This window comes from Giraffa tippelskirchi, chromosome 8, assembly GCF_054371585.1.
Source record: "Giraffa tippelskirchi isolate mGirTip1 chromosome 8, T2T-mGirTip1v1.2.pri, whole genome shotgun sequence".
Lineage (NCBI taxonomy): Eukaryota > Metazoa > Chordata > Mammalia > Artiodactyla > Giraffidae > Giraffa > Giraffa tippelskirchi.
The window spans coordinates 131,861,535-131,885,625 of NC_137282.1; the positions used below are offsets into that span (position 1 = coordinate 131,861,535).

Sequence of the window (24,091 nt, forward strand, 5' to 3'; positions counted from 1 at the left end):
TCAGTCCGTGAATCTTTCAGCCCATGAAACTTGTATTGGAAATGCTGAGTATTTGAGGGGAGTTTTTTGGAGAGTGCCCATAACTTTCATCAGATTGTCAAAGAAATATGGGATCCTAAAAATAATCAGGAAGTGAAGGCAAGGCTGGCTGTCAATCACATATATTCCTTCGGGTAGAGTGGTACCTCACTGTCTTCAAGATGGGATTCAGGAAGAAACACTTATTTTTACTTCTATTTATATTGAATTTATTCATATTTACTCTTTGTCTCACCTTTTCACTTTGAAGCATATTTATTATGTACATTACATATTAACAAAATAGCACAGGCATATAATTTACAAGTGAATGACACATATGAAGCAATTTTAAAAACTTGCTTGATGGGCAGTTTTAAAAAGTTGATGTTGGTGCGCTGTCCAAACACTTTAGAAGAAGCAGGGCTTGAACACCAACATTCACTGCAGCATGATTCATAGTAGCCAAAAGATGGAAACAGCTCAAGTTTCCAACAACACATGAACGGGTAAAATATGTGACATATCCACATAATGGAATATTATTCAACCATAAAAAGAAATGAAGTTTTGATACATTCTACAACATAGATGAACCTTGAAAACAATATATAATTTATCATATAATAAATTGCTATTGTCTTAAGCTATCTGGTTTTTGGTACTTGGTCAGGGCCACCAGAACAAACTGGGGAGTTACTGCTTGGTAGTTCCAAAATTCTATTTAGAATAATGAAAAAGATTTGGAATTAGATAGTGGTGATGGCTGCACAACATTTTGAATGTAATTCATGCCACTGAGTAGTACATTTAAAATTTTTAAAGTGGAAAAAAGTATATTATAAATGTCTTACCACAATTTAAAATAATTAACAATGTAATATACCAAAACCCATTAAATTGTACAATTTAAATGGGTAAATTGGATGGTTTGTGAATTGTATCTTCACAAAGTCATTAGAAAATGGTTTGTATATGGAGGGGCAAAAGACTCAGAGTAACAAACACATTATTGAAGAAAAACAAAGTTGGAGAACTGGCATTATCCAACATTAAGACTCACTGTAAAGCTACAGTGATCAAAACAGTGTGGTATTGGCAAAAGAATAGACGAATAGATTATTGGAACATAATCGAGATCCCAGAAATAGACTCATATAAATACAGACAACTGATCTTTGACAATGGCAGCCCACTCCAGTACTCTTGCCTGGAAAATCCCATGGACGGAGGAGCCTGGTAGGCTGCAGGCAATGGGGTTGCTCAGAGTCAGACATGACTGAGTGACTTTACTTTCACTTTTCACTTTCATGCATCGGAGAAGGAAATGGCAACCCACTCCAGTGTTCTTGCCTGGAGAATCCCAGGGATGGGGGAGCCTGGTGGGCTGCCGTCTATGGGGTCGCACAGAGTCGGACACGACTGAAGCGACTTAGCAGCAGCAGCAGATCTTTGACAAAAGAGCAACACAACAGAGCAAAGAACACTCTTTTCAACAAATGATGTTGGAACAATTGGACATCCGCACACAGAAAATAAGAAGAATCTAGACACAGACCTTACAGTCCTCACAAAAATTAACTCAGAATGGATCTTAGGCCTAAATGTAAACACAAAACTATTAAATTCCCAGAAGATTACTTAAGAGAAAATTAGATGACCTCAGGATTGGCCATGACTTTTTAGACAGAAGACACAATAGGTGAAAGAAATAATTGATAAACTGGACTTAAAATTTAAAACTTCTGCTCTGTGAAAAACATTTTCAAGAGAAAGAATAGACAAGCCATAAACTGGGAGAAAATATTTGCAAAACACATATCCAATGAAGGACTCATCCAAAATACACAAAGAACTCTAAAGAATTCAACAATAAAAAAATGAGCCACCTAATTTAAAAATGAACAAAAGATTTGAACAGATGCTGAAGATGACATACAGATGCAAACTAGCATATGAAAAGATGCTCAACTTCATATGTCATTAGGGAAATGCAATTTAAAGCAACAAGGAGATACCACTACACACCTATTAGAATAACGAGACTGCAAAAGACTGACAACTCCAAATGCTGCTAAGGGTGTAGAGCAAAAGGAACTCTCATTGCTGATAGGAAAGCAAAATGGTACAGCCACCTTGAAAGACAGTTTGGAGGTTTCTTAGAAAATTAAACATACTCTTACCATATGATCCAGTAATCATGCTCCTAGGAATTTACCCAAACGAGTTGGAAACTTATGTCCACAAAGAAACGTGTACACAGATGTTTCTAGCAGCTTTATTCATAATTGCCAAAACTTCTGAGAAAACAAGATGCCCTTCAGTTTAAAAAAATGGATAAAGAAACTGTAGTATATTCAGACAATGGAATATTATTCAGTGATAAAAAGAAATGGGCTAGTGAGCCATGAAAAGACCTGGAGAAATATTAAGTGTATATTATTAAATGAAAGAAGCCAATCTGAAAGGCTACATAATGTATGATTCCAACTACGCAACATTCTGGAAAAGGTAAAATTACGGAGACAGTCAAAAGCTCAGTGGTTGTCAGGGGTTAGGGGAGGGAAGCATGCATAAGTGGAGCTCGGAGGATTTTAAGGGAAGTGAAAATACTCTGTATGATTCTACAGTGGTAGATACATTTTGTTATGTTTGTCAAAACCCACAGAATGTACAATGCCAAGGATGAACCCTGATGTTAACTATGAGCTTTGAGTGATAATGATGTGACGATGTAGATTCATCAGCTGTAAAAAATGTAGCATCTGGTGTCGGTTGTGGAGAGTGGGGGAGGCTGTGCATGCGGTGGGGGTAGAGGATCTATGTTGTTGCTGTTGTTCAGTTACTCAGTCATGTTCGACTCTTTGTGACCCCATGGACTGCAGCACACCAGCCTTCCCTGTCCTTCACTATCTTCTGGAGTTTGCTCAAACTCGTGTCCATTGAGTTGGTGATGCTGTCTAACCATCTCATCCTCTGCTGCCTGCTCCCTTCTCCTGCTGCCTTCAATCTTTCCCAGCATCAGGGTCTTTTCCAGTGAGTTGGCTCTTTGCATCAGGTGGCCAAAGTACTGGAGCTTCAGCTTCAGCATCAGTGCTTCCAGTGAACATTCAGGGTTGATTTCCTTTAGGATTGACTGGTTTGAACTCTTTGTTGTCCAACGGACTCTCAAGAGTCTTCTCTAGGACCACCAATTTGAAAGGATCAATTTTTCGATGCTCAGCTTTTTTATGGTCCAATTCTCACATCCATACATGACTACTGGGAAAACCATAGCTTTGACTCTACGGACCTTTTGATGTCTCTGTTTTTAACACGCTGTCTAGGTTTGTCACAGCTTTCCTTCCAAGGAGCAAGCATCTTTTAATGTCATGGCTGCAGTCACTGTCCACAGTGATTTTAGAGCCCAAGAAAATAAAATCTGTCACTGCTTCCAGTCTTCTCCCTTCTATTTCCCATGAAGCGGTGGGACCAGATGCCATGATCTTAGTTTTTTGAATGCTGACTTTTAAGCCAGCTTTTTCACTCTCCTCCTTCACCCTCATCAAGAGGTTCTTTAGTTCCCCTTCACTTTCTTCCATTAGAGTGGTATCATTTGCATATCTGAGGTTGTTGACATTTCTCTCAGCAATCTTGATTCCATCTTGTGATTCATTCAGCCAGGCATTTCACAGGATGTACTCTGCATAGAAGTTAAATAAATAGGGAGACAATATACAGCCTAGTCAGATATACAGGAACTCACTATACTTCCACTCAATTTTGCTGTGAACCTAACTCTGCTCTAAAAAATAGTCTTTTTTATTTTAATCCAAATGCTGGCACTGTCCAAAAAATTTTAACAGGTTTACTTATAATTGTTATAAAGTTGAATTACTAAGAAAAAAAAGTTTGGAGGCCTGTGCATGAAGACATTTATACATGATTAACAGCAGCTTACTCCGGGAAGTTGGTGATGAACAGGGAGGCCTGGCATGCTGCAGTCCATGGGGTCGCAAAGAGTCATACGTGACTTGGCGACTGAACAATGACAAGAGAATCAGTGATGACCTGAGGCCCCTCCCATTTCCCTAGGAAAGATGGAGCTGAAGGGAAGGCTGTGGGGCTCAGGCAAGTTACTTAACCTCTCTGTGCTTCTGTCTCTTCACCTGTGAAATGAGGGAAATACTGGTATTTAATATAAATTGATATTTAATGTTGTGACCTTTAAACTGGTTAATTCATGCAAATTGCTGTGATCTGTGCCTGTCGCATAGTAAGTACCATATAAGGGTTTGAAACAAGACTCAGAAATAAGACTCATGAAACAAAACTCAGAACAATGGACATGTACGTGCCCTGTGAGGCTCCTCTCATTTTGGGGATGAATGCCCAGGAGCACAGTGCCGGGCAAAGGAACTACCATTTACTGAAGCCTATGATGTTGTACCAGGTGGTCATTTAATTTCTCCCCAGTTGTGGGATGGCAACAATCCCCTTGGGTTCACACAACAGAACTGGAAGCTCAGATAATTCAAATGACTTGTCCCAAATCACAGAGCTAGGTAGAAGGGACTGAGCCAAGATGCAAATTGGGTCTCCATGACACCAAACCAAGCCCCACTCTTTCTAGGCTGTCAATTACCAATGATTCAGAGGAGGGGAGCAGGGCCGCGCCCCCATCTCTGGTAGCCAGCTTGGAGGTGGGGGACACCTTCAAAGAAAATCGCAGTTCTCCCTCTGTGGTAAAGGCCCTGTCAGGGATCAGAATGATCACTGCACTGGGCTTCAGAAATGTGGTTCAAGGAACTTCCCTGGTGGTCCAGTGGTTAAGACTCCACGCTTCCAATGCAGGGGGCAGCAGTTCAATCCCTGGTTGGGCAACTAAGATCCTGCATACCACGTGGCATGGCTAAAAAATAAAAGAAATGTGGTACAAGTCCCAGCTCCACTCCATACTACTTGTGTGGCCATGGGCAAGTCACTTCAACTCTCTGTGCCTTGGTTTCCTCATCTGTAAAATGGGAATAACAGCTATCCAGACTGTGTGGGTATTAAAGGAAGCAACAAATCTAGAACCATCCAGCAAGGGGCTGGCATACAGAATATATCCAACTCATGTGTACCGAACCACTGTCTTCTAATCACCAAGAATAAAGAGAGGAACAGAAGCAGGCCTGGGACCCAGAGCTCCCCTCCTACTTTCACATGCCATGTCCTCCAGAAAGGGGGCTGGTGAGAGCCCCATTCTCCACTCTGCTTATCAGGGAGGGCGAGTCTGTCAGGGCACTCAGTTCCTATCCAGCTCCCCCCACCTTACACACCAGCACTCCCCCTTGGACACAAGCCCTCTGCAGGGAGGTTGCGCCACAGTGGCTGTCCCCCACTCTCCAGGGCATGGAGACCACAGCTGTGGTCCAGCTGTGGAACCCAGCCCAGCCACCGACTGGTCCTGTGCCAGCGACAGGAAGCCGGGAAGAGCTGTGCATGCCTGCAGGACACTGTGGGGGGCGGGGGGTGGACGCCAGGGGCTGGAGCCAGGCCAGGCTCTGTAATCACATTGTGTGGAAAGGAGCCAACAGGAGAGCTGTGCAGGGTGACTGTCACCCTTCTCTGTCTGGAGGGCTGTGGGGGTAAGGGGGTGAGGAAAAGCCCTGGGAGGCAGGAAAGAGCACTAAGTTGGGAGTCTGGAAACCTGGCACTTGGTAAGCTTTTACCACCAACTCACTGTGTGACTTGCATTAGCCCCTTTCCCTCTCTGGCCCCTTGTTTTCCCATCTGTGAAACTGGAAATATACATTGAGCTACCTGTGTCAGACCCAGTTCTAGCGAGTACCCTATGAGACAAAGCAAAGTCCCCTCTCCCCTGGAGCTTTCATTCCACTGGTCAACAAGCACGTACATAAATAGGAAAAGAGGTGAAAGGTTTATGAAGAATAATCAAGTGGTGGGAGGGGACAGAGAGCGAGGGGTCTGGGATGGCCTCTCTGAGAAGATGACCTAAGTAGAGACAAGGAAGGGGGCCAAGTGAATAGCTAGGGGAAGCACATTCTGGGCAGAAGGGGGAGCAAGAGCAAAGGCCCTGAGGCAAGCACAGGAGACAAGTTGAAAAAACAAACTCAGGAAGCAGCCAGGCTGGAAAGAAATGAAGGCAGGTGGAGCCCAGCTCTGGGAGCCTGAAGGCCATTGTGAGCACTTTGCATTTGGCTCTGAACTGATTATTGGGCCCCAGGAAAGCTAGGTCTGGGCTTGTCTGCAGAGCCTACTTGGTGTTGTGGGGTGGGGGCTGGAGGTCGTGGAACCATCTTCAGCCTCTACTCATTTACTCTGGGGTCCTAGTCAGGTCCTTCGGGAAGAGACAGTAATAAGCCAAGGACAAGGGTGAGGTGTGTAAAGCCTAGAGTGAGTGAGGCTCAGGTGTGAAACTTTAAGGGAGCAGAAAAAAAGAAAAAAAAAAACTCGGTAATTAACATAAAATGATATTTCCCTGCAATATATCTAAAAATCAAAATTAATGCAAAAAATCTGTAATGAACAAAATGCCAACATTTTAAATGAAGACAGGATCTAAACCTGAACTTTCATGATCCCATCTCACTCGTTTCACTTTAATCTCAGCCCTGGTTCCAATAAAACTTTATTTATAAAAATAGGCAGCTGGTTGGAAGGGCTGTAATTTGCTGATTTGCTTTTTAATATCGAATTACGATGTTTTTTTATATTGCCATCTTCCTAAATTTCACACCCCAGCAGAGTCTCCCAGTTACCTCATCCTAGTCCTGATACTGGATAGTACTGAAACTATTAAGGTCCACATGGAGGGTCCCAATGCATTCCTCCTGAGGCTTAGAGAGGTAAAGAGACTTCCCAGGAAAACAGTTAGATGGTGGAGTTGAGATCTGGAACTGGAGTCCCATGCCAAGGCCCACCACCTGGTCATCACACCATACTGTGTTTTGTCCTGGAATGCTGATTTTAATTAGTGGGTGTTTTTGTTTTCATTTCCCCAAGTTTTTATTTAAGTATAATACTCATATAAAAAAAAAGTGCCTGCACTATAAATGTTCAGCTTGCTGAATTTTCACACACTGAGCACACCTGTATAATCAGTATGTGGGATTAAATTTAAAGCCTGTTTTTACATTTCCAACAAACCAGACATATTACTTGGTGCTGGGCCAGAGTCAGAGGACTTCTGATCCCAAGCAGGTGATTTCACAGAGAGGCTGGGAGACTGGGCGGATCCAGAGTTCAGGGGCTGGGGAAAGAGACTGAGAAGCAGGGTAGGGGGGTGGTTGATGGTGCCAGCCCTGTGGTTAGGGAGGGGCCGCACACGCAGGAGAGGAGAGAGGCAGTGGAGGCTGTCCTGGAGACAATGTCCACTCCCCGCTTCTGTCCTTCCACTTCCAATCCTGGAGGCGGATGAGGCCAAGCTCCGGGGCCCAGGTAAACCGGTAAGAATGCTGCATTCGCGAGGCCCCGCGGGCGCGTCCCAGTGACTCAGCCTTTGCCAGGAAAGGGGAATCCGCCCCGCTCCCCAGAACTTTCACACAGCAGCCTGATCCCGGCTGGCTCCCGGGGCTCCAGGCCGGGCTCCGCAGCAGGCAGCCCGGCCCCCCGGAGTGGGACCCCTTCCTCCCCACCAGGAGGGCCCCCACTTCCGGCTGGAGCCACCTGGGCTCATCGCGGGGACGCTGCCTCTTGGTGGCGAGAGCCGTAGGGGCCACAGTGGTCCTGGCTGCGACGGCGCCACGAGGACCTTTGAGCATCGTACGTAGCGACTGCGGGGGTGCTGGGGAATACCGAGAAGAGGCCCCGGGTCCCTAGCTCGGCCCCCGCGTCCCAGACCCGGCTTCAAGCCCGGGCTTGGAAGGCGGAACCCGGAGAACTGGCCTGGCGCCGCTGCCGCCTCCCTAATTGCTCGCTGGCCCTCGTGGTGGGGAGTCCAGACGCGGCTCCGAGGCGTCCTCGGTCTAGCGAGGTCCAGACGCCATCACCCCAGCGGGCGGCCCCACCTGACCGTCTCTGCGCCCGCCTACCCCTCACCCGGTGGGCCGCAGGCTCCAAGCCTCCCCTTTCCAAGCTAGGATCCCTGAACTATCCTCCCACCCCCACGACGACTGTCTGGTCGCAGTTCCTCCCTACCCCCGCCCTGAGGAGGGATCCAGCTCAATTCCAGATGGGTCGCCCGGCTGCCCCCCCCCCCGCCCCACACCCCAGAGGAGCTGACTCTCTCCTCTTTCCCAAGCACCCCGCAATTTGGAAGGCCTCGGATTCCAGTGTGGAGCCAAATGAAGGGCTGAACTCCGGAACTTCTCTTTGCCTCCAAAGCCGGGTTTCTGACCCAAATTCCCACGTGCGGCTGGTGGGGGTGGGGGAATCAGGGATGCTGAGGGCTGCTCTTGGGACACGGGAGGCTCGCTCGAAAGTCACTAACCGGATTTCCCGAAGGGACAGCTTCTGGCGGAGTGAGCACCCGGCCTGTGCCAAGCTTAGGACCGCGGGCGGGAACCGAGGGGGTGGGCGAAGCGTGCCTGAGAAACTCGATCACTCCCACCTTTGGGACCAGGAGATTTGGGGGCCACAAATATTCAGACAATTGGCACGAGGTAGTTGTGATCACGGTGGTTTTTCTCTCTCTCTCGTTCTCTTGCTTTTTCCAAAACTTTTGCAGAATTTAGCGCAGGCGAAGGGGAACTCGCGGCCCCCTTTGCAACCCTCCCGGGGAGCTGTGCCTGGGAGGGGGGCGGACATTTGGGGAGACTGGGGCCCAGCTCCGAAAGCGCGGAGGAAACGCGCGGAGCCGGCTTCCTGTGGGGGCTCCGGCCGCGGCGCCCCGCGGACAGACGTGTCCGGCCCAGGCAGCGCCTAGCCCGGCGCGGGGGAAGGGACGTGGTGGGGGGGCGCCTGGGAAGGCGAGGAGGGGGCGGGGAGAGGGTGGGCCGGAGAGGAGAGGAGGGAAGAGGCGAGGCGAGCCGGGGAGGAGCGAGGGGGCTGCAGGGAGAGGAGGCAGAAGCAAGGGGGCGAGAGGCGCGCGCTGGCGCCGAAATGCTAGAAAGGAGCGAGTGAGAGGGGAGGGGCGCGGAGAAGCCGAGTGGCCCCTGGGCTGGGGCGCCCGCGGCCGGTGCGCATGGAAGACCCCGCGCGGTGATCCCCGCGAGGTGAGAGAGCGGCACACAGCTCACTAGAGTAAGTCAGTCCCGGACCGACCCGGGAGTGGGGTGGGCGCGCGGCTGCCGCTGGATCACCCCCTGCCCCGGCCCCCTTTTCCCCGGCGCGCGCGCGCGAGGGGACCTTCCGCCCCACCCGCTGAGCCCTGTTTCTCGCAGGTCCCGGGCCGATGTCCCAGGTGAGTGGCCAGCGCCCCCCTCACTGCGACGCGCCCCATGGAGCCCCCAGCGCAGCCCCGGGCCCAGGTAGGAACCAGGGATGCAGAACAAGACCGGACGGGAGCGGGTGCAGGGGCGGGGGGTAGGCGGCTGGGGGAGGGTGGCTGGTAATTCTCCCATCTTCTCTTTGAGAAGTGGGGAGACGGTTCTGGGGAGCTTGAGTGGAGGTGGGGGCGAGAAATCTGGGTATCGGGGACCGGGTCCAAGGAGAGTAGAGGGCTGGGACGATGGGGGCAGGGCCCGAACGGAGGCGGCGGCCGCGCCAAGTTGGCTCCAACTCTCCCTACTCCCAACACCAGACACACACACACCGCAGTGTCTGTCCGTCTGGGATTTGTGTCCCAACCGTTTCTGCCCAGTGGGTAAATATTTATGGGGGCCTCAGGCGGAGGTGGGGGTGTCTGAGTCTTTCTCTCCTTCCCTTCCCCCATCCTAGCCGGAGCCCATAGCTTCCCGAAAACTTTTGTCCACAGCAAGCCGCTGCAGGATCGGCCCCTCCCCTCCTTGCCATCTCGTCTCGCTTGCCTTCCTCCCCACCCGGGCCTGGCCAGCCCCCGCCACTCCTACCCTGCTTGCACACACAGACACACACAGGCACACACATACACACATACGCAGAGTTTCTCTCTCCCCCACCCCTCCTTCTCTCTCCCCGCTTCTCTATTTCAGGCACTCGCCCCAACCAAGTGCCCACCACTCAAGTGAACTGTCCCTTCCCCCAAACACAGGATCTGTAACCTCCCTGGGATTATAACTGCAGGAGCCTACCCCCCTCCCAGGGTTTGTGACTCCCTAAGGGGGTCTGGGAAGGGGGCAGGGGCCATGCAGAGTCGTGGTGATGTGGCTCTCTGTCCACCTTCTCACCATACACATGTGCGCTGAGGCTCCCAGTGGACAGGAGGGACAGGGAGAAGTCAGGAACATCTGGGGTTTGTTGGGGAAGGTGGAAGGGTGGCAAGCAGGAGGACAGGCCCGGATGTCATGCCTTTAATCCCAGTTCTAGGTTAGTCTGATCATCTGCCTTCCTCTCACCCAGCCCCATTCACCCTTTCTCTCCTCCTTGAGTCTCCAAATAATGGAGGTCTCGTCCTGGACCTCTGACATGAACTCCCTGCATGGCCTTGGACAGGTTTCTTCCCCTCTCTGGCCTCAGTCTCCACATCCCCCCATAGGATCTGGTCTACCCATTTGGAGAGGCCCAAGGCTACCTGGTGTGGACGCTGGCCCTTTGGAGACCCAGGGCTGTGGAGGTGGAAGGGGGTCTAAAGTGGTGGGAGGGCAAGTGGCAGACAGCTGGCCAGTTGCCAGCACATACATGAGACCAACGTGTCTGTTCCGCATCCCGCCAGCCCTCAGAGTGCCCCCCTGAATATGGGGGCCCCGGAGTAGGCACTTCTGGGGTATAAACTCCTTCAGGAACTGGGCTCCTGGAGCCTGGGGGGAGAGCCCGGGGCAGGGGTCTGGAAAGACTCTTTCTGTCTCTTGCCCCTTTCTTTCTCGGCCTCCTGATTCTCCGCCTCTCTCGCCTTCTCCCCTGCCTTCTTCCCTGGCTTATCCATCTTCTCTGTTTTCTCCTCCACTCCCTCCTTCCAAGACCCTCTCTCCTATGTGACCCGTTTCCACCCCAGCAGGGGGGAGGAGGGGCTGAATGTGCTGGAGCCTGGATTTGGGACAAGGGCCAGGGTGGGCCACTGGGAGGGCTAAGTCCTGGGCTGTAACTTGAGGCCCGAGCCCCAGCAAGCCCCCTCCCCAGCCTGGGCAGGGCCAGACAATGTGGCTTTCATAACACGAGAAGGCCTGGCTCTGCCGCCTTGGGAGATTGAGCCTGCTGCCCAGGAAGCCCAAACCGCAGGAGACCCAGCCAAAACCCCACAGACGCCTGAATCCCAGACCAGAATCCCCCACGCTCCCTGCTAAGCGCTGACAGAACAGCAAGGCCACAGCGCTACCCCTGGGGGCCCTGCCGGCAGGACCGCCAGGGAGCAAGTCAGCCCCTCCCTCAGCCACCCAGAATGCAAACCGGGGTGCAAGGGGACCCAGGGCAGCTCTGGTCGGGGGCGGGTGGCCAAGCCCCCACACCCTTGGCTCCCCCAGTGGCCTCCTCCCCCTCCAGCCCTGAGAGCCCCGGGAGCCTGGCTCCCTAACCCACAGCAAATTTCTGTCCAGCACTGGGGCGTCACATTCCTGCTCTTGGTTCTGAAGTGAATTTCCTGGGGAATTGGAGCTTTTAGACCTAAAATAAAACCAACCGGACCCAGCCTAACTGGTCAGCTCAGGCCCTCTCCAGTCCTTCGCCTGGTGGCCTGGGCGTGTGTCGCAGTGTGTATCAAGCAAGTCCACGTTCATACTGTCTCGGTGCCTGGCGCCAACCCTAATTCTCACCTTCTGGTTCTCTCTCCTCCTCCCAACCTGGGGCATTCTCGACTCCAGAACTCAGTCCTCACCATCAGACATTTGCTAAGTGCCACTGGGGGTGCAAAGATGACCCTGACGTCGCCCCAAGCGAGTGAGCTGGGGAGGGCTGCAGTCTGGTTGAGGACCCAAGCTTCACTCCCAGTTACAGTTTACAGCAGGGAGCTCTGGGGGCTGAATCCTCAGAAAGTGGCCACTCTGAGGAGGGACTGTTGGCTCAAGGGTCAGGGAAGTCTTTCTGGAGGAAGAGGTGAACCTCTGGCTGCATCGTGAAGGGTGGTTGGATTTGGGGAGAGGGGAGGGGTAGGACCTTCTGATCCAGAGGGACAATGGAAGCCTGGATGGATTAGGCAGAAGGCCCAGTGGTGGCCTGGGACCACAGAGAGGTCAGTCGACCTGGAACACAGGATCTTGTCCATTGATTAGGTTGAAGGCATAGACTGAGGCCTTGAATACCAGGTCAAGGAGGGACTGGGATGAAGGTCTCCAGTTACTGCTCTCTGAGCAGATCAGGTCCTGGCCGTCTCTGCAGAGACAGTCGGAGCTCCAGGGGGAGAGATCCCGGGGGAGTGGGCTCGGCTGGAGGCAGCAAGCCTGGGAGCTTGAGGACGTGGGTCCTGGGGGCGCTTTCCAGGCCTGGGCTGAACCCATCTCACATGGAAGAGGTCCCCTCAACTCCCTCTTGGTCCAGGAATGACAGGCAGAGGGAGCGTACAGTGTCCGGCTGAAGCTCGAGTCTTTCTGCTTCCCTCTCGGGCTTATGGATTTAAACATGACCTTTCCACCCTCTTCCAGGGCTGTCTTTCCAGAACTCAGGGCATTGTCCTGTGCCGAGGATGAGAGTATGTCGAGGCATAGGGGCCCTTGCCTTTCTGCATTTCCCCCTTGGAGATGGAGACTCTTGAGAGAGATGCAGGACTGGGGTTTCTGCTCAGAGATGGCCACCGCATGGCTGGCTCCCAGTATACAATTATCTTATTTTTAATTTATTATTATTATTTTGGCTGTACCTTGAGGCATGTGGGATCTTAGTTCCCCGACCAAGGATTGAACCTGGGCCCTGGCAGTGAAAGTGCAGAGTCCTAACCACTGAAGTGAGTGAGTGATAGTCACTCAGTCGTGTCTGACTCTTTGCGACCCTGTGGAGTACAGCCTGCCAGGTCCTCTGTGCATGGAATTCTCCAGGCAAAAATACTGGAGTGGGTTGCCATTTCCTGGGAATTACCTCCTGTGCACATTAGAAAAAAGGGGCTGCTTGATCAGATGGGGCAGATGTACCTGTGGGTGAGCAGATGGCACCTCCAGGGAGGGGGGGACCCCAACCAGGGATTCTCACACCACCCCTCCCCGGGCAGGTGCCTTCATGCCCAACTTAAGCTGCTTGTCCACCCAGTAACCCTTGGCCTTTGCTGGCCTCCCCGCCCTCCAGAAGTTTCTCCTTAGAGATGTTCTCCCCTCTGGGGCTGAGTAGGGGTCTCCTGGTCCCAAGAAGGAAAACTAGGGTCTTCCAGCCTCTTGATGGTTGGTCCCGTGGGCCCCACCTCTTATCTGGGTTTGCTGCTCCATGTGCTCGCGGCAAGAGCTGTTTCTTGGTTCAGCATCTTGGCGTCGTGGCCCCCGGGCCGTGTGTCACCGGCAGACAAAGTCTCCCCGCCACTCCTTGTTCCTTCTCAGCCTGCTCCCCATCTCTGCGCCCGCTGCACTGTTTCCTCTTCTGCCCTCAGTGTTTCTCCTCCAGTGTCTGCTGGGTCCCCTCCGCTGCCCTCTGACTCCAAGAGGTCTGTCTGTCTGTGTTTCCAGGTCAAGATAACTGGACTGGATTTACTTTCCTCCCTGATTTCCTTCCAAGGTCTGATGCTCACCCCAGAATGGCAGGCTTCCTGCAGGAGGGGCCTCCTCAGGACCTCGTCTGGGCTCTCTGTAATTTCCTGTTCCCACCAGATTCAAGGTCACCAGCCCTGTAGGTGACTGTGAGGACAGGCTGCCTAGAGAGTGGGCAGTCGACATGTCGGGGAGGAGGGCTGGGGTGGGGACTGGTCTCCTAATCCTGCTTGCTCAATTTCCTCCCTCTCAAACCCTGGGGGCCCAAGAGAGCTGCGGGCTTGGCTCCTTCCACTCCAAGAGTGACGGTGTCACCTCTGTGTGCCCTGGTGACCTCAGGAGAAAGCCTGGGACGTGACCACAAGGCCCGCCACGCAGTTACTCTATCTTCCCTCGTTCACACTGCAGCTGTTCACGCTGGGGTCTGCTGCTGGTCTCAAAACATCCTTTCCCCCTTCTTTGCTGACTGACTGATTATTCAAGACCCAGTATGGGCATTGCCTTCTCCAAGAAGCCTCCTAGACATGCATACACACACATACACACACACACCGCACCCCAGGGATAAGTGCCCGTCTTCTCTGCTTCCACAGTCCTTAGTTGCCGCTGCTGTAACCCTTGCCCTTCAGCGTGTGACTGTCACCCACCCCCACCCCAACAGAGAACTCCTGGGTCAGTGACCTGGTCTTTCTCACTGTGGTCCACCCAGTGCTTGACGTATTGGGAGGTGTGTTGTCGCTGTCACACCAAACAGCACAGGAAGGAAGGAGGAAAGGAAGGAAGGGAGAGGAGAGAGGTCAGGCAGGGGATGGGCGTGGAAGCGTATGGGAGTGGCCCCTCTGCATGCCAGGTACTGCTGAGGGTTTCATTTACTCTTTGAAACCCTGAGGGACAAGCATGCTTGTCCCCTTTTCATGCAAGGTGACCTAAGTCCTAGTAACTCGCCCAAGCTGGTATCCGGTAAAAACCAGGGCTTGGGTCTTCCAGCTCCTGGCTCGGGCCTCTGTCATTACAGTGCCTGGGAGGGTCAGCACTCCCACTTCCGGGCTCTGACAGGACGCCTCTGGGGCCAGAGGCTGGAGCTGGGCAGCCCCCTCCCTTCCTGGGAATTAGAACTCAAGCTGTGAGCCTCCCTCTCAGCTTTGTCTTGGCTCTCCAGCGTCCCCTCCGCACTACTGTAGATCAGGCTCCACCACAAGGCGGGTAGCCCTGGCTCCCCCTTGGGGGTCATCTCTGCTCCCCTGCTCCCTCTAGTCCCAGCCTTGCGATCCTCCAAAAACCACTTGTCCTCCTATTAACCTATTAGCCAGGTGATGAGAGGAGCTTAAGGAATGGATGGGGCTGGAGGAACCCACCCCCTGCCTCCCTGGGCACCAGGAGGGGTTCCCAGCACATAACTGCCACCCTTCAGGGGTGGCTGGAGCCCCAGTGCTCCCTCCTTCCCTGTCCCAGCTCCCAGCTCCAGGCAGGGCCAGTGGTTTCCCCGGGTAGGTTGGAGCACGCCTGCTGCTCTCTGTGCAACCTTCATGGGGCCCCTGGAGCCTACACCCCCTGGCCATGGGAGACCAGAGTCTTTGGAACAAGGATCGTACAGGGGTCTCTGAGCCCCTGGATCATCCCCTCCCCTCCAGATGCTCCCACCCCCTAGACCCGCGTGCCCAACCTGAATTGCTCCCTCTTATATCTCCCCGCCCCATCCTCTGCTGCCCTCATTTGGAGACAGCTCAGAGAAAGCCCCCGTCCCTAAGGCCCTCTGTGCTCTGCGGTTGGCTCCGCTGCTGTCTGCAAGACTGGCCTTTGTCTCTGTCCCTGCGGGTGTGTCTCGTGATCTCTGCGTGGTGCGGACGGGTGGGCGCTGACTTCTTACTGTCTGGATTTCATCAGCCTTTCTCGTCATCTTTCTCTGTGGCTCCCTGTGTGGCTCTCCTCTCCCTGAGCCCTTTGGTCTCCATTTCCATCTCCCCTGCTCCCATCAAGGCTTGGGGGAAGGGGCACCCTCTTGGGGTGCCCCTGTCATTCCTGCTGCACGATCTGGGAGCTGATGAGAGGCCCAGGCTGCACCCCGTTGTTGCCCCACCTCGGCCCCTGGCCCCGCGACCCCAGGCCTCCCCGTCTCCTGTCCAGCCGCAGGCTTTCTGCCTCCCTGCACCACCTCCCAGCCCCCAGAACTTTCCTCCCCTGGGCCCAGCCGGCCCTGGTCCTGCTGCCTCAGGAACTGCGGGTTTGAAGGTGGCTCCATGTCTGCCTTCCGCCCACCCTGGACAGAGGGACCGAGCCACTCACTGTAATTACACGTGGCTGCTGGCCGCCTCTTCCAGCCCTCTTGGGCTGTCTCCCTGTCTCTCTTCCTGCCTGGAGCCCCTCCGCCTCACCCCAGGCTTCTCGGACTCTTTCTCGTGCTATCGTCCTCTCTCTCTGCCCTGGTTTCTCACCGTCTCCATCTGTATCTTGCTCCCTCTCCATCACCTCTACCTCTGACCCCATCTTTATCTTTCTCTCCATCGCTGACTCGCTCTCAGTTGCTGCCTGTCCTGGGCTGCCTGTCACTGGGCGTCTACGTGCCCGGTCTCTCGAGTTCTGATGCACTGTTCCTCTTCGCTTCTGCCTTTCACATCCTTTTGATTCTTTCTCTCCACGTCACTCTGGATGCCTGTTCCTATCTCCCCATCACTGACCGTCTGTTCTCTCCTGCACTGTGTCTCTGCCTCCTTCCCCCACTTTCCTTTGTACTGTGCATCTCTGGCCCCCTCCCTGACCACACACACACACACACACACGTGCACATGCACACACCCTTGCTCGCTCACGGGCTGTGGTTTGAGCACTTTCTATTTTGGAGACTGGCACTGTTACCAGATAGGGTAAGGGCTGGGTAACTGGTACAGAGACCAAGAATGAGGGCTCAGGGCATTCTGGGCTGCAGGAAGGGGACCAGGGCTGGGCCAACCGGAGAGCACTAGGAAGATGTCCCTCGGTCATCTGCTTTTTTCTAGCCCAGACCCCATCCCTCCTCCCTGGGCTGGAGGTAGTGACCGGATCCGCTCACCCCACAGAGGCAGCGCTTGAGGAGGGCTCCCTGGAGGAAGCAGCGGCACCTCCCATGACCCAAGGCAATGACTCTGGGGCCCCCCAGGCCCTGGACAGTACTGACCTCGATGTCCCCATAGAAGCTGTGACACGTGAGTCCTAAGGGTCCGGGGTTTGGGGTGGCAATGGGTGGGGGTCACTCTAGGGAATCCAATACAGATGGGCTTTGGGTGCCCACGGGAGCCTAGCAGTGGGCAGGGACCTTGAGGGGTGGGCAGTGGAAGGGTTTAAGACATTGTCACTGTCCCTGCTGTCTAGGAGGAGGACATTCACATCATTTTTATCCACAAAATGATCCGGATAAAATTAGTTCAGAATGAGTGTGGACAGGCTGCAGGCAGTGTGGTTCAGGGCGAGAGAGCGTGCAGTCTATGGAGGAGGGCTGGGGCTTGGGGGCCCGGAACCGGAGCCCAAGGCAGCCTAGCTTTCAGGGTGTCAAGAGCAAAATGGCAGGAGAGACGCTTCCAGTTGCTCTGGGTAGAAAGGAGCAAAACTCAGCTTTGTTCCTGGGTTTGGCTCCATGTCTCCGAGGAGGTCCTGGAGGGGGAGAATTCGCCACCATCACCCTCAGAAGCAGGGGAAGGGGCTTCCAGAATCATTTTGTAATCGCCAGTAAGAATGGCAAAATCTGTTGGACACATTGGTACTTTTCAACTTTCTTTCCCTGTATGAGCTCTCAGACTCTCCAAATCAGCCTGTAGTGAGGCAGCCAGATAGCTCTTGCCAGACCCATCTTACAGATGAGGGAACTGAGGCTCCCTCACCCTGGACACAGACTGGGGAGCTCAGGTCTCCTGGCCCAGGGCTCTGTCCTATGCCTGCCTGCCCTGCTGGCATGACAGAGCTGTGGAGCCCCTTTCAGGCAGGGCGTTTTGGGTAAGCTGGACACCCTGGAAGTCGGAGTTACTAAATCCTGCTAGCACCCTTCCCTCCAGACACACCCACCAGCAGGACCGAGAGAAAGAGGTAAACGCCGTGGCCACGGAGGAGAGGGCCCGGATGGGACAGACGCTCCTGTGTCCACAGGCCCTGGGTGTTTGCTCTGTGACTCAGCCCCCACGGCCGTGGCCACAGGCGAGCTCTGTGTCTGCCCAAATCTCCCGGGGCCCTCAGCTCACCACACGCCCCCGCCCTCTGATCACTGTGCCTGTGTTTAGGCAGCAGGGCAGAGGGCACCAAAGCTGGCCAAGGACTCAGCTCAGTCATCCCCCCACCCCCCACCCCGCCGTGGAGCCCAGAGGTGGGGGAAGGATGATTCAGGCCTGGCCACTTCCCATGGCCTTACCCCTGTTTACCCAGATGCAGGCACCAGCCGCTGCTCAGGGCCAAAGGCCCCCGGCGTGGCTGTGTCTCTCATCCTTTCCCTGACCGCCACCCCCTGCCACCCCAGCTTGTCTTCAGCTCCTTTCTCCCAGTCTCCATCTCCTTCCCACTCTACTGCCTAGCTGTGGAAGCTCTGGCAAGTTTTACTCTCTCTGGGCCTTGGTTTTTTCATCTATAAAATGGGCTAGTAGTTCTGTTTGATGCTTAACGAAATTACTACACATAGGACTCTTAGCACTGTGTCTGGCACCTCGTCACAGCTCAAAACACGTTGGCTACTAATTACAAGAGTAGTGATGGTTGTGGTAGTTGCAATTCATTCCTCAGCCCTTTGTCTCCCAACTTCTGCCCCCCTCCTCGCCCCTCTGCCCTTGGAGTCCCACCTTTTAGCCTCCAGGCTGATCCTACCTCTGACTCTTAGCTGTGTGACCTTGGACAAGTTTCTATACATCACTGTGACTCAGTTTCCTCATCTATAAAAGGAGGATACTGCCCCATGGCAATACAAAGAACAGTGCTCACCCCAAGTGCTCTGAACAGTGGCCGGCAGGCAGTGGGTGCCCGGCGAAGTGCTCCCACTGTTACTAGATGGCCCAGCCGCCCCCAGTCAGAGGAATCGCTGAGGCCCCCTTCTGCTCCCTCAGCCTCCAACCCCCCCCACGGCGCCCCCCCCCCATCTCCTGCCACAACCCAGACCTGGAGGTCTGGCCTGGAGGGACCTGGGGATCCAGACCCCAGGGCTGGAGAGAAGGAAGTGCCCCAAATTTACACATTTACTGAGGGTCCTCAGGGCCAGAGGGTCCCGCCCAGGAGTCAGGGGCCCTGAGCAGAGGGGTCCTCAAAATCTTGTGACCCCTTCTCAGACTCGCCCGACATACAAACACACACACACACGCACGCACGCACGCACGCACACACACACACACACACCTGCCTTCATCTTTTGGGAACAGAACCGTGCCATCCAAGTGGGCAAACCTGAGTGAGGTGAGGGAAGGAACCAGGTGTTGGCATGCCCTCCAGGGCCGTTTTCCCCACACCCCACTGATAAAGCTGGTTTGGTCCCTCAGTCTGGGATGGGGACCCAGGGTTCCTGGCTTCCGAGGTCGCCCTGCTGGCCTCCCTCTTCCCTCTCCCGCTCCCCACCCAGACCCCAAGGGCCCCTCAGCAAACTTTCTGCCAGTAGGGGCAGGGGAGCGGGGGCGGAGGGAACAGGAGGTGGGGGGCTGCTGTGAGGAGTCCCCCTGGATTCCAGGGCCGGGCGTTCATCTCCAAACAGATGTTTCCAATGAATCACCCGGCACTCGAAGGGCAGAAGCAGCTGGGGGCTTGGCAGGGGCCGAGAGGATGGTTAACCGCTTCCCTGCTGCCTCTCCGCCCCCGACCACCACCACCCTCGCCAAAATCCCTGGACCCCAAGAGCAGGAGAGTAGATTTCTCACGGGGTAAGAAGGTGGGGTGCAGGCCCCTTGCGCCTGTCCCCTTAGCCACACCTGTGTCTGTTCTGGAATGACCCCTGGCCTGGAAGTCAGGGGCCAGGCTCCACTCAGAGGCTATTCCATGATGTGCCTCTGGGCAAGTCCATTCTCTTCTCTGGGCCTCGGTCTCCTCCTCTGCAAAATGCAGATCCTCTAGGTAACCTGGGGTGTATCTATTAATGAAGCCAGAGCAGAGCCCTGGGAGACTATGCCAGCTACCCCATCCCCCACCTCTTCCTCCATCGCCCTTTTCTCATTATCTCTCTAGGCCAGCCCCAGGGGAACCCCTTGGACTGCACCCCACTAGTGGCGAATAGCTCTGGCCACCCCACAGAGCTGGGCGGCACCAGGCGGACGGGGAACGGTGCCCTGGGTGGCCCCAAGGCCCACCGGAAGTTGCAGACGCACCCATCTCTTGCCAGCCAAGGCAGCAAGAAGAGCAAGGGCAGCACCAAGTCCGCTGCCTCCCAGATTCCCCTCCAGGCGCAGGAAGGTAAGCACCCCACTCTGCCTCCCCCAGGGAGAAGTCTCTAGAGCTAGCTTTCTGGAAGTCTGATGCAGGAAGTGACAGCAGCATCTTCACCAGGTTGCTCTTAGAAGCGTGGCATCCTATCCCCACACCAGGCCCTCCAGATCCAAACCTCTGGGTGGGGCCCCGGAGTCTAGGTTTTAACAAGCTCTCCAGGGAATCTGATGCAAGACTCTTAAAGTGGAGAACCTTGCAGAGGACACTTTTTGGATAAAGTGAGGCACATCTGAGCTCTTAAGACCACCCCTTCTCATCCCTCCTCTCTTAGAGTTGCTGTAACAGGGAACGGAACCATCTGGGCTGGTCCGACCAAAGCCACCCCATTTCTGGAAACAGAAATTTTCCTTGGAGAATGGACGATTTGCCTAGTGAGAGCACAGCACCTAGCAGAATAAAATGATGCACCATCAGATGCTTAATTGGGGGGAGGGTGGGGGGTGCAAAGTGCAGTGGGAGGTCAGAGGGCCTGGATACACCTGCCATTGTTCCTGCCACACAGAGGTCCTCTTGGGGGGCTGCCCTGGGCAATCAGGTCCCCCACCCCACAGGCATGAGTTCGGCAGGGGTGATGGCTGCCTGTAACCCAGTGATGCTTGAGCTTCACCCCAGAACTTTTAAGTAATTTCTCTCCATGTTGGGAGACTCTGGCTGGTCCTCTGCAGACAGAATTCAGTGTATACCTGAATTCAGTGTACACCTTTGCACATGACATGTTCATAACTTTCACCCTTCCCTGCCAGAGCAGATTATGCCCAAGAACCTTATTTATGAAGGGGATATTCATGCATTTAAAGTGAACAGGGAGGCATTCCTTCATGGTCCAGTGGCTAAGACTCCACGATCCCAATGCAAGGGGCCTGGGTTTGATTCCTGGTCGGGGAGTACCACAAATAAGACCCAGCACAGCCAAATAAATAAATAAATATGTTTTAAAACGAAACAAAGTTAACAGAGCATGGCCTGTGAGCCAGGCGCCGTGCTGTGTGCGGGGTACCCAGGCCATGGTTTTCCTAAAGCTTTCATGAGAGACACAAACAGGTCATCTCACTCTGCGATACGAGAAGTGAGGAGTGATAAAGTGAACCCGGGGATACCCACACCAGCCCCGAAAACTGGGGAGGGGAGTCTGGGAAGGCTCTGGAGGTGTCCAAGCAAGCCTTAAAGGACCAGTAGGAGGACCCAGCCAGGATGCGTTAGCGCGGAGATGAGGACGGCTCATGTGGCTAGTTGATGAAGTTCCAGGGGAGGAATGGTGAGAGGTGAGACTCCTAGTGGGGCTTCCAGATGGTGCTAGTGGTAAAGAACCCACCTGCCAACTCAAAAGACCTAAGAGACGTGGGTTCAACCCCTGGGTAGGGAGAAGCCCCTGGAGGATGGCATGGCAATCCACTCCAGTATTCTTGCCTAAAGAATCCCATGGACAGAGGAGCCTGGAGGTCTACAGTTCATAGGGTCGCAAAAGATTCCCTGTACACAGGACCAGGGTGTGGACATCAGAGCCTCCGTGGCAGTGTGAGACTCCCACCGGACCAGCAGCCTGTGCCAGGGGCCCGCCTGGTCAGGGGAACTGGACACAGCTCATGACCCAGCCCCTGGGAGGAGTGCCAGCCAAGCACCCTGGCCACACTCTGAGCAGCTCAGAGCCTGGGCTGCTGAGCCAGCGCCGTCATGTCCAGCTGGATGCCCAAGGGCGGGAGCATGCGTTAATCCCCTCCCCTTATATTTATTTACTCAGCACCCACAGTGTGCCAGCGCTGGACGCCCGCCCTTTTGATGCTGGTACTCTGGTAGGTGGCAGAGCTGTGTAAGCCGTGGAAGGTGATGAGTCCGAGGCAGGGAGGCAGAGCAGGCCTGCGGGAGGGGATGGGGGTGCTGGGGTCAGGTGGGCAGCTTGCAGTATTGAAGAGGCCGCTCAAGGAAGGCTTCACCGAGGGGAGACATTTGAAGGAGGGGAGATGGAGTGAGGGGAGCAGCTTTCTGGGGCCAGAGCACTGAGAGAACAAGGGGGCAGTGCCTGCAGGACAGGGAGCAGCCAGTGTGGCCACGGCGGAGTGATGGAGGTGTCTTGGGGGCCACCGAGCACTCTGGGCTTTTCCCCCCAGGGAAGTGGAAGCCACTAGAGGGTTCTGAGGGCAAGAAGGATGGAATCCAACAGAAGTCGTTCAAGGGTCCTCTGGCCTCTGTGTGAATGCAGGGGCGGCCAAAGGCAGGGAGTGAGTGAGGATGCGGTCACTGGGCAAGAGCTGAGCAGGGCGGTAGGATTCCGCATAGATTATTTATTTATTTAATTGTTGTCTGTGCTGGGTCTTCGTTGCTGCGCTCAGTCTTTCTCAAGTTGCAGAGGGCAGGGGCTGCTCTCTAGTTAACGATGTGCAGTCTTCTCTTGGTGGGAAGCACAGGCTCTAAGACACGTGGGCTCGGCAGCTGCAATCCCCAGGCTCTAGGGCACAAGCTCAGTAGTTGTGGTCCATGGGCTTAGTTGGTCCACAGCATGTGGAATCTTCCTGGACCAGGGATCCAACCAGTATCCCCTGCATTGGCAGGCGGATTCTTGACCACTGGACCAACAGGGAAGTCCCTGGATCGGTTTTGAAGAGACTTTTCCGAGCCTCTGTTACTTCATCTGTAGCAAGGCGTTGACACAGCCCCTCTCAAGGAGTTGTTACAAGTTTAAATGAGTTTAATTACTGCACAACACTTAGAACAGGGCCTGGAACATACCCATCCTGGATATGTTCATGAAATAGACAAACGACCGAGGGAGTCCATCCCTCTGAAGCAGGGACTCCGGATCCAGGCTGCCGGGTTTCAGATCCTCTCTCCCTGTGACTTCCCTGTGCCTCGGGGTCACCTGGAAGGTGGGTCCCCATTTCCCGGCGCCCAGGGAGGATTGCACGAGTGTCATTCCTCACCGAGTGAGCCCCCCCGGCCCTCTCACCCGCAGACTGCTGCGTCCACTGCATCCTGTCCTGCCTGTTCTGCGAGTTCCTGACGCTGTGCAACCTGGTCCTGGACTGCGCCACGTGCGGCTCCTGCAGCTCCGAGGACTCGTGCCTCTGCTGCTGCTGCTGCGGCTCCGGCGAGTGCGCCGACTGCGACCTGCCCTGCGACCTGGACTGCGGCATCCTGGATGCCTGCTGCGAGTCGGCCGACTGCCTGGAGATCTGCATGGAGTGCTGCGGCCTCTGCTTCTCCTCCTGACCCCTGCACGCTCCGGGGCCGCCCGTGTTCCTGGCTGTCACCCCAGGCTGCGCCCCCTCCCCTGGGCCCCTCCCACCCACCCTGCACCCTCTCGGAACCCCAGCCCGGTGAGAGGGGGTGCTGGTCTTCCTTCCCAGTTTCCCAGGACCTGGTGGGGGGTAATAGGGGGGCACTGCTTCTGGATCAGCCACCAGGGCTGCCGAACACTGTGAAAGCTGGGGGAGGGGACAGGGACGTGAGGGAGGCTGGGGTGCCGGGCTGTGCGCTTCTCTACCTCTCACTGCCCCTGTGCCTGCCTCCCCTGCCCCCCATCCCAGGCTTCGAGGACAGCAAAATGTGAAAAGAAACACACCCCACCTGACCTCAGCCAAACCCCTCCCCAGTCCCTCTCTGGGGTCTCGGTGGGGGGGCCTGACCCATACACCCCGGAGGGCAGGGCCGGCCTTGGGCCCAGGGTCGGGTGGGGGTGGGGGAACGGTATAGAAAAGACTGGAAGGGCAGAGGGAGGGAATGGAGGGTGAGTCTGTTCTGTTTGTTGCTGTAAATAAAGATGTATGTCCATCTCAGATTTCCTCAGAGCTCATGAGTAATAGCTGTGGACCAGGACTCTCAAAAGCAAACACTCCCACAGCCCTCTGCCCCCGCCCCCACAAATGAATAGGGCTTTCTGGCTTCTGGGCGCCCTTCCCTTGTTTCATGTCTCTCCCCGAGGGAAGGAAGGAAGACGGGTACCTACTCCCCACCTTTATTTCCCTCTTACGGCCAAAGGGATGGAGAAGCCTAGACAGGGAAGAGTTAACCCTTGGCATAGAATTAATTAACAGCAGATGTGTTCAGGTTTTGATTAATTAATC

The 24,091-nt window shown here is 54.5% G+C and overlaps 1 protein-coding gene and 1 long non-coding RNA gene across 10 annotated transcripts; one reads left to right on the forward strand and one right to left on the reverse strand.

The window, feature by feature from the left end:
- Positions 1-224: 224 nt before the first annotated feature.
- On the reverse strand, positions 225-8,872 carry LOC145516849 (uncharacterized). The gene is made up of 2 exons (XR_014061814.1): positions 8,435-8,872; positions 225-3,700 (listed from the first exon to the last, which is right to left on the reverse strand). It is a non-coding gene; the product is annotated as an uncharacterized LOC145516849 (long non-coding RNA).
- MDFI (MyoD family inhibitor) lies at positions 7,209-23,803 on the forward strand. 9 transcript variants are annotated; one of them, XM_081518578.1, is made up of 5 exons: positions 7,209-7,451; positions 9,327-9,413; positions 16,613-16,798; positions 19,776-20,000; positions 22,981-23,803. In XM_081518578.1, exons 2-5 carry the CDS (start codon positions 9,338-9,340, stop codon positions 23,235-23,237), a joined length of 744 nt encoding a protein of 247 aa, XP_081374704.1. In that variant the 5' UTR covers positions 7,209-7,451; positions 9,327-9,337; the 3' UTR covers positions 23,238-23,803. The 9 variants fall into 9 exon arrangements, with proteins under 9 accessions (XP_081374704.1, XP_081374709.1, XP_081374705.1 ...); XM_081518583.1 differs by having other exon boundaries at positions 7,298-7,451; positions 16,673-16,798; XM_081518579.1 differs by lacking the exon at positions 7,209-7,451 and adding an exon at positions 7,574-7,767.
- Positions 23,804-24,091: the final 288 nt, after the last annotated feature.

Bases quoted from the DNA above. Each gene is read 5' to 3' on its own strand.
- MDFI (XM_081518578.1), top strand. From the start codon at position 9,338: ATGTCCCAGGTGAGTGGCCAGCGCCCCCCTCACTGCGACGCGCCCCAT. The intron at 16,799-19,775 runs GTGAGTCCTAAG...TTATCTCTCTAG, and splicing joins CCCCATAGAAGCTGTGACAC to GCCAGCCCCAGGGGAACCCC. The intron at 20,001-22,980 runs GTAAGCACCCCA...TCTCACCCGCAG, and splicing joins TCCCCTCCAGGCGCAGGAAG to ACTGCTGCGTCCACTGCATC.